At 36.9% G+C, this 9,992-nt stretch overlaps 1 protein-coding gene and 1 long non-coding RNA gene across 3 annotated transcripts in view; both read right to left on the bottom strand.

The window, feature by feature from the left end:
- Positions 1-2,300: 2,300 nt before the first annotated feature.
- Positions 2,301-4,246, bottom strand: LOC125677279 (uncharacterized). Its single transcript, XR_007371022.2, has 2 exons — positions 4,139-4,246; positions 2,301-2,470 (listed from the first exon to the last, which is right to left on the bottom strand). It is a non-coding gene; the product is annotated as an uncharacterized LOC125677279 (long non-coding RNA).
- Positions 4,247-5,116: 870 nt separating this feature from the next.
- LOC125675948 (quinone oxidoreductase PIG3-like) overlaps positions 5,117-9,992 on the bottom strand; it is a 16,383-nt gene continuing 11,507 nt past the window's right edge. For both annotated transcript variants that reach the window (XM_048913806.2, XM_048913808.2), the window contains exons 5-8: positions 9,434-9,646; positions 6,233-6,337; positions 5,751-5,845; positions 5,117-5,460 (exon numbers count right to left, since the gene is read on the bottom strand). In XM_048913806.2, the coding sequence (XP_048769763.2) occupies positions 5,266-5,460; positions 5,751-5,845; positions 6,233-6,337; positions 9,434-9,646 (608 nt within the window). In that variant the 3' untranslated portion in view covers positions 5,117-5,265. The remainder of the gene's footprint in view (positions 5,461-5,750; positions 5,846-6,232; positions 6,338-9,433; positions 9,647-9,992) is intronic.

The following is a 9,992-nucleotide window of genomic DNA, read 5'->3' as shown; positions in this document are numbered from 1 at the left end:
AAGAACCCTCCCTGCTCAATGGCGATAAGCGCCGAGCATAGGCCTAGATTTTGCAGCCCATCACCGGCAGTGGTGACGTCTCCATATGAGTGAAATATTCTCGAGTGGGGCGTTAAACAATATTCAATCAATCAATGCACAACGCATTCATGAGAAAATGACAATCATTACAAAAACGCAAACACATTGGAAAAGTGAACATATATACATGAATAAAATACTACACAAATCAATCACACCTTAATTAAATGATCAAAGCCTTTTAATTAGTAATGTGCGTTGTGGTATAAAGAATATGCGATCCTTAGGAACACTTATGCGTTAACCCCGGTGCGCCTTCACATCGTGATTCTGTGGCAATCCTTTGTACCTCGTCCATTAACACGTGTTTATAACGTCTCCTGTCACAAACAATAAAGTGATAACCCACACTAGTGACAGACAAACGGAGATTAAGTTCTCGTGGCCTGACAACATGCAATTTACACTATACGAGCTACCCAAAGATTCTGAAAGAACTATGACATGTTAAAGCTGTTAGAAATATTTCTTTCGGTATGGAAATGAAATATTCTAATTCAAAAAAGTTTGTAAGTTTCTCCGAAATTGATAAACTGCAGAAATCATCAGTTTGACAGCTCTTGTGGTTAAATACTTAGTCGGTCTTTGATGTCAGTGTCTGATGTGGGTGATGGCGGGTAATTTTGCGTGAAAAATAACAAAAGAGATGGGAAAACACCAGGTTTGTTTACGAGGATCCTGTATAATGCCCAAGGTCACATCATATTAGCAGAGCTGTCTTTTACTCGAAGATTGCAGTTTACCCTTCTTGTCATTCGTTCAGACAGCACAACGAGAGAAATCGACTGCATATAGGGTCAACAAACTGATACCAACGACTAATTTGCATTTATTGAAGCAATGACCCATTTTTAAAAATGCCTTTTTTTTCAATCACAGTTTCAAGTTTTGTTTTCTCTCAAAGGAGCACTCATAACTTCGTTTTGTACAGGAATGTAAAATTAAGAAATGCGGTAACAATGCATACGCAGACGATTAGTAATGGGAAGTGACAACCCCAAATCTGCACTCTGTCTCCTAAAGTGAAGAAAGTAGTCTTTCTTTCAAATGAATTTTTGGAGTACTTCAAGACTTTCAATACTTGATAGAATTAGATCGTTTGATCCGCTCATTTAGTTCGTTACATAACGCAATCTCATTAAATTAGATGTTAGATCCGCTCATTTAGTTCGTTACATAACGCAATCTCATTAAATTAGATGTTAGATCCGCTCGCATACTTAAGCTTGCTACACTTGTGTAATGAACCACGAATCTAACACCAATCTTAAAATATTGTAACTGAACGATGAGTGGATTTCATCTGCACACTTTTCATTGACATCCAACACCAGTTTTCCGTAAAAAAAAAATAATAATAAATTGCTATAACAAGCCAAACTTCGGTAAAAATCGTAAATATTCCAACGACCGGTCGCGGTACCTCAGTGGTAGACGTTCGTTTCGTAACCAAGAGGTCACGAGTTCGAGCCCCACTCGTGTCATGGCCGTGTGAAACATAGGGAGTGATTGCTTTCACCATACGCTCGACATTCAGAAGTGAAAATCACGGGTCTTTCGGATATGACCTTAGAAACGGATGTACCGTACTTGTCGCAGCAAGCGTAATTAGCACGTTAAAGTACCCTCACTGCTACGGCGCTAAGCATGGGTCTAAATTTGTGGTAATTTACCAACGACTGGTGACCTCTTAAGGTGGCTCATTACACTAAAATTTTATTTAAGGGCTCCTCTAAGTACCTACTATGATTTCACCATAAAAAGAGTGATGTACAAGTTCTCAGTTATTTTAAATGGGGTTTTTTTTTTGGTCCCGGAATGACAAAAAGGTGTTTCGTTTGCAAAAAAAGAGATCCTAGAGTCCAAATTTCGCTGTGATATGGTGCACGACATGAATATATCTTATTATAAAACGACTAATACAGACGTTCTACTTTATAGAAAAAAATATTTATGAAAATTGTAAAAAAATTGACATTATTTAAATTTACAACCTGTAGAATCTTTTATTTGCATACAAAACTCTTTTCATCATTCCGGAAAAAATAACAAAAAAATCATAATTCAAAATTATTGAAACCTCGTATCACTCATTCATATGGTGAAATCATAAGTTTTACCGAGCCTTTAAATAAAATTTTTGTGTAATGAGCTACATAATATCAGTGAAAAATTCTCGACGGGACGTGAAACAAACAATAAATCAACCAAACAAATCATCAGGTGTGATCCTTTAAAAATATATAACCAGTTTCCGTGTGGATCCCCATTCTGAGGTAAAGAATAGCACCCACCAAAAGATTGAGCAAGAGCGACGCTAGCTGGAGAATCTTGCACCGCTGCATGGAAAACATGGGTCACGGTGCTCAATATATGGCCTCCGGAAGTCCTTAATAAAAGGAAGTGTTTTCTAATAACATTTATACATTAAATCAACAAGAGTACCGGGAATGGTACAACATAAGTCCGTCGGACAATAAAATTCAACCTGTAAGCATATTATGCACTATGAATCGATACCACACACATTCTGAATAGAAAAGCCATGGCGCACCAATCCATCTGACATGTGAACTGATTATGTATTTCTCCGAGAGGGAGGTGATCACATTGTCAGTGCAATATCTGTATCTATGAAAAGTCAAGGAAACTATTTGAGCTACTTTTAGATATAAAGTAGGTCATAGTACACCAATCAAGTTGAAATGTGAACTGATTGTGTATTTCTCTGAGACAGAGGTTGTGACAAAATTTCAAGGCAATACCTGTATCCATAACGAAAAAAAAATCTGGAAAACTGATTGACCTACTTTTACCCCTAAAGTAGGTCATGGTGCACCAATCCAGCTGAAATGCTAATTGAACTTGTATTCCTCTAAGAGGAAGCTTGCGACTAAATATCAGGGCAATATCTGTATCTGTAACGAAAAAGTCCAGAAAACTATTTGACTTACTTTTAGCCCGAAAGTAGGTCATGGTACACTAATAAAGCTGAAACCCACTCTTACGCTTCTTGGGGAAGATATTGTGACCAAATTTCAACACTGTAAATGCATCTGTTACAGAAAAAAGTCTGGAAAACATGATCTTGGACTGTTACACAGACAGACGAATCCAGCTGAAATGCAAACTGAACTTGTATTCCTTCGAGAGGAAACTTGTGACTAAATTTCATGGCAATATCTGTATCCGTTATGACCCCCCCTCCCCCCCCCCCCCCCCCGGAAAACTATTTGACCTATTTTTAGCCTGAAAGTAGGTCAAGGACAGAAAAATCCAACTGAAAATGCACACAGAACTTGTATTCCTTGGAGGGGAAGCTAATGATTAAAGTTTGGGACGATATCTGTATCCATAAGGAAAATAAGTTCAGAAAACTGTTTGACCAACTTTGGCCCTAATGTAGGTCACGAACAGACGGGCCAATCCAGCTGAAATGCAAACTGAACTTGTATTCCTCCAAGAGGAAACCTGTGACTAAATTTCCGGGCAATATCTGTATCCATAACTAAAAAAAAGTCCGGTAAACTGTTTGACCTACTTATAGCCCTAAAGTAAGTCAAGGTGCACCAATCCAGCTGAAATTCAAACTCACTCTTACACTTCTTGAGGGGAAAATTGTGACCCAATTTCAAAGCCATACATGCATCCGCTACGGAAAAAAGTTTGGAAAACTTGACCTCGGATGGACAGCCAGCCAACGAGCCAGACGCACAGACAGCGCCATAACATGTTCCTTCTAACGATGGGCGTATGAAAAGGTCTGTGAGCCTGAAATACTATTGTTTTGTCAATGATCTGTTAGAAATTTCTGTAGATTTTTATACATGTACACAAGTTATCCCAATAAACAGTGTTGAAGGAGATTTCTGAGATAGCAGGCCTCTATTTTGTTTGATTATTTTTCCATGATTTCATAATAACAGTATGATATCCACTTGATCATAGGGCAGCTGCAGGATGGTGAGTTTTACAAAATACTCTGTAATTGTTAGATTTCACTCTAATAAAGTATAACTTGAAAAACAAAATTCTTTTCAAACTATATACACTGTACCTGGCACCAACCCTCTATGATGGTTGAATATGTGCATCAAGTTTGATTATCCCAGCCTTGTTTGTACTTTTGCAATCTTATTTTGTCCCTACAAAAGTGCACATAAACAAAAAGCTTCTTCCTCTATTCAAGTTTGATGATCTTGCCCTTATAAGTAGTTTCTGTTTTGTTTTGTGGCTGCAAAATTACAATTGTAAGTTTGACCTTGAAAAACAATAAGATCCTAGTCTTATAACTACTGTTTTAATTAATCTTGCTTACAAGGTGCTGACACAAAGATGAACAAATGTATTGTGTCATATACCAGAATATAGTCAGTCTATGATGGGTATATAGACAGAAGCAGGATTGAATACAATTGCACCATACACACCGATAAATGCTATAAATAGGACCACACAGAATTATTATTATAGTAGTTAGGGCTATATCAACCATGGATATCAGCCTGGATAGCTCAGTGATTAAAGCACCTGACTAGTAATGCAGGGGTCCTGGGTTCGATTCCCAGTCCAGCCACAAATTTTCTCCTTTCCTATATTACATTTGGTGCTGTTGACCACCCCTGTAGGTAGCTCAGTGCACCTAACTCATAATGCAGGGGTCCAGGTTTGATTCCCAGTCCAGTCACAAATTTTCTTCTTTCCTATATTTTACATGATGTTCCATTCTTGCAGACACTTCACTGCCAAAATGATAGTAATAATAACTAGTAGTCTCCTTTGGCTCAATCAGAATTTCTTGGAGGTCTCGCACCCTCGACATAGATCCATGAATTTGATGCATTGTCAGCTATGACATCACAGCCTACTGCACTACGTTATATACATCGGAGTTAACAATGCATCAAATTCACTCATGAATGCCATTGTTTTACATATGGGATCTATGTCGAGTGCGCAAGACATTTGAGTAGTTCCGATTGTCCTTTGGCTCTGCTGGTAGGCATCTAATATTTTGCAAAAAAGCAAGCATTACTGATTTTTATAAAATATATTGTATCTGTACTTCCAATAAATGACAAGAAATTCTACACGGAGAATAAATATACATGTAACCCGAGTCCATTGTTGTGCAATACTAATACAAAATATCCTTTTATATGATAAGTTCAAATAATAGTGCAGCTATAACTCCTCCTTAGGTGATTCCTCTTGGACTTGCAGGACTATTTTTCCTGTAGTTTTATTGGATTCCATTAACGCATGGGCCTCCTTAATGCTATCCAGTGTCATTACAGTGTCTATGATTGGACGGAATTCACCGCTGCTAAAGTGGGGCAGGGCTCTCTGTGTAAAATCTGCTACGAGTGATTCCTTGTACTGAACAAATAATAAATATAAATGTTTAAAACCAACTTAAAATGCCAAATTGTTTCAATCTAAGACTATACAATTATTAATCTAATAGAATTAATATTTTTCTAAATTATCAGGATTGTTCTCACATACATGAACATCAATGATATAAATATTGTAACATCTGAAAAATTATTTTAAGAGATTATTTACTTAACATTTCCATGCTGAAGTAATACAAGTCCGATTAAGGCTAGACATACAGGGACAATCAAAACATAGAAACGAGAGCTCTGGTCTTAAACTAGACTTACCTGCACAGACCTTGCCCTCAATGTGGAGCCCACTATTGTTATTCTCTTCCGTAAAATTTTGGCTAAATGATCACCGGTATTGATTGTGCTGCCTCCTATTCAAACGAAACAAAGTATCTCAATACGGGCATAGAATCAAAAGTCTGCGAAGAATATCATCATGGGATACCTATCTATTACTTCATTTCCTTTTCCCTACTCAATGAATTATGAGAAGCAATACTAGGCCTTTAGAAAAGGAAGGAGGAGTCTTGTAGAATTTATCCAATAGTATGTTCCCTTTACTCTCACTTTCATGCTTCCAACATGCATAAGAAAGACAAGCATATGTATCCGATGAAGGAGGAATACTAGTATATACAAAAGTTCTCAATATTTTTTTCTCAATATGTTTGGAATATTTTTCATTTCATAAGCATAAATTCATGTATTCCTTACATGCCCACCTGCAGATTAAGAGTCATTGAGGCATAATTACTTACCCATCAGGCCATAAATAACCCAGGTCCCTTCAGCAGCTATTGAGTTGATGTTCTGATCAAAGAAAGAACCTCCTACGCAATCCAGTATTAAGTTCACCCCTTTCCCTATCATAAATGAAAGAATAGTAAATAGAACAAGAGGTACTGTGTGCAATGCTCACTAAGAATACCCCCCACTTACCCCAATCTCCCAAAGGGTGTTGTTAATAGGTATAAATTACCTCTTTCCTGAGTGTAAAAATATGGTATGCCTTTGTAGAAGAAAATGGAAGATATAGTCCAAACACAAACCCATGGTATAAATCTATAATTTTTACCTTGAGATCAAAGGTCAAGGTCATAAAGAGGTCATGAATGTACATGACACATAGTCTCATGGTGATACACCCATGTCTTATGGTATGACTATGTCAAAACCCTATAATCAATTTTTACCTTGAGATCAAAGTTCAAGGTCATATAGAAGTCATGAAGGTACCCAACACATCGTCTCATGGTGATACACTCATGTGTCAAATATGGTATGCCTATGTCAAAGAACAAAGAAGTCATGGCCCTGAGACAAATTCATTGTAAAAACCTTTAATTTTGACCTTGAAGTCAAGGTCATATGGAGGTCATGAAGGTACCGGACACATCGTCTCATGGTAATACACTCATGTGTCAAACATGGTATGCCTATGTCAAAGAACAAAGAAGTTATGGCCCGGACAAGAATCCATTGTAAAAAACCTTTAATTTTGACCTTGAGGTCAAGGTCATATAGAGGTCATGAAGGTACTCGACACATTGTTTCATGGTGATCCACCTGTGTGCCAAATATGGTATGCCTAGGTCAAAGAACAAAGAAGTTATGGCCCGGACACGAATCTGCACAGACAGACAGATTCCTATATACCTCCTGAACTTCATTCGGTGGGTATAAAATAGAATAGTAAATAATGAAATTCAAGTTGTAACAAACATGCAATTGGATTGGCTAATCCATAGTCGATGAAATAGTTTACTCTCTATACAATGGTTTGCTCTTTAGCCACATCAAATGACTTAGATACATGGTTTTAGTTACTACATAATATTTACGGAAGTTAAAAATGCAATTGTGTGTTATTTATCAATTCATTAATTCAATAAACAAATACCTGGTATCTAATAATTTATGATAAAAGTCCAATATCCATTGATTTAAACATTGTTATTTCCTGCTAGGCTAAATATGAAATGGAAGTCAAGAGGAGTGTATCAAAAATGTTATTTGGTCACCAATACTGGGTATACCCAACATTAGCATTGATAATGGTGTGCAGACGTGTCATTGATTGACAGAAACTCTGAATAGTCCTTCCAAGTTCTTGCTGATTCTGAGGCCAAAGACTGTGCACACCTCTACTTAACTCATCCCACAAATGTTTATTTGGGTTCAAGTCCAGGGACACGATGAGCCAGTCAAGAATGACAATGGCATTTGTTTGAAGGAAAATTTTAATAAATCTTTCTACATGTATGTGCACGCATTATCCTCCTGTAATGTAGGTGATGCAGCTTAATTTTAAACCTTTGTCTTCTACAGCGGATCCCATGGAGTTTCAATATTCTGGATACTGTTCTAGGATGAATGGACCTACCATGATGTCAAATCATTTGCCTCGGCCTAGTCGCAGCAGCTGTATACATATCCCACAAAGTAACATTGCCGTATATACATGTACGCTTGTTGATGTGGCATTGTCACAAATGGTCGACCAGGTCTTGGGGGCGATCATTTATTGATCCTGTCTGATGATATCATCACAAAAAAAAGCCTTATTGTACAAGGATTAAAATGTCTGGCTACTTCCCGCTCACTTACAGTTGCAGCATACCGTCAGCTTGATTTCACATCTCATTGTTTAAATGCTACAGTCATTTTTTTTTTCAAATCTCTACTGTTCATTTTGCATCTGCACTCACCAGCAGGAGTGTTACAAAACTTATTTTTACCCATTCATTAGATTTGAACAGCACCCAGAAAATGTCATGCATTGCTCCTCATATTGTGTGGACAATGAATGCGGGTACAACAGGTGAAGGATTTTAACAGAGTACTGGAAACGGTACAGACATGTAATACATCCATCACAAGCTTATGAAGGGTGTTTTTCTTAAGCCATGAGTTGTAGAATTTTACTTAAGGTAGCATCAGCCATCATCAAGCTGTGCGTCACGTGAATAAAAGGTCCTAGCTTAAAAACTGACATGAGGTAGGAAGAAAAACAAAAGAGCCCTGTGTAAAATATTTCTCCCAAATTGACTACTGAGTTCCAACAACCTGTAATGTTTTCAAATATCAAAGAAAATAAGAAAATTGTTAGAAATCAAAATGAAATTCAATTGCCTGGAATTTTCTCAGAAATTGAAGAGAATCAAAGTCCTTTTCACATGCACATCTTCAATGCCCATACAATCACTCTGTACATTAAGACGGTCCTCACAACACAACAGAGGGAGGGTTAGATGGACATATTATGATTACATTCAAATAAAGAAGCAAAATCCTGCAAAGAAGGTTGAAGTGGATTAAACTTACAACATGATCTAGAGTGACCCACAATAAAGCTACACAGCAAGCTGAAGCTTGAAATGTGACAGAAAAATTAATATAGAAACAAAAAACTCTGAACAGACGGATGTACAGACATCTGTCTGTGATTAAATACTATTGCTACATTTTACATGAAATAGAGTCATCTTTTTCTAATTCATTCTTTAGCTATAAGTTGTGCATATAAACATCATATAACACTGTAGCAATCCAACAGTCAAATATTGTATATAAAGAAATTCTACTTTGTCATATTCTTCCAATATGCTGGAGTAGTCAGTATTTCTTGAGTTTTCTCTGACCTCGGTTCAGTTTTACAAAACTTTTAAAACATGACAAAATAATATGGAAGGGCTAAGAATATTAAATAAATCCACCCATCCTTATTTCTAAGCAATGCAGGGGGATTTTCATAAGTATTCATTCTTTATGATTTTGTTCTCAGTCTACTGATGACAATATGACTTGAATCTCTTCTGATTGTCTACTTCCGTTAACACCACAATTCATCACGGTACAGAATACTCAGAAAACGATGTAACTTGACCACAGAAGAATGTATACATCTACCTTTGATATGCTCTACGATCTTTGGCTGACAATAATTATATACAATATACCTTCAGTGTGTTTTAAGACCTTGGGCTCAAATGCTGCCTCTTTATAATTAAATCCCTCTTCTGCCCCCAACGATTTTGCAAAGTTGATCTTCTCTGTTGACCCAGCCACCACCAGGGCCCGAGCACCAAACTGACGACAAAGCTGTACTGCTGCGGTGCCAACCCCACTACCTCCAGCATGTATCAGCACTGTGTCAGTCTTCTTCACTTTACCTGCAGTCAGTTTCAAAATATCCATATCTAACTAAAAATATCAAAAATAAACTGAACAGAATAATATACACAATGTATACAGTAAAATCTTTAGTTTTAATGTGGAGGGAGTTAATTTTCTTCTTCTGATTTTTTTTTTAAAGAAGAGAAATTGAACTACCAAAGAATTTTTTTTTCCAGGTTCACACAACATTTATTCACGTAATGACAGTCAGGGTTTTAACAGGGAACTACCAAAGAATAATAACTCCTCCATCCATGATATCAAGTTAAATACGAAAGATCTCGACAAAGAGAATTCAAACACAATTGGACAGAGGGGCGGGAATGGTTGAAATTCGATGGT

The sequence above is a fragment of the Ostrea edulis genome, chromosome 3 (assembly GCF_947568905.1).
Source record: "Ostrea edulis chromosome 3, xbOstEdul1.1, whole genome shotgun sequence".
Taxonomy (NCBI): domain Eukaryota; kingdom Metazoa; phylum Mollusca; class Bivalvia; order Ostreida; family Ostreidae; genus Ostrea; species Ostrea edulis.
This window is presented reverse-complemented; position numbering and strand designations above follow the sequence as displayed.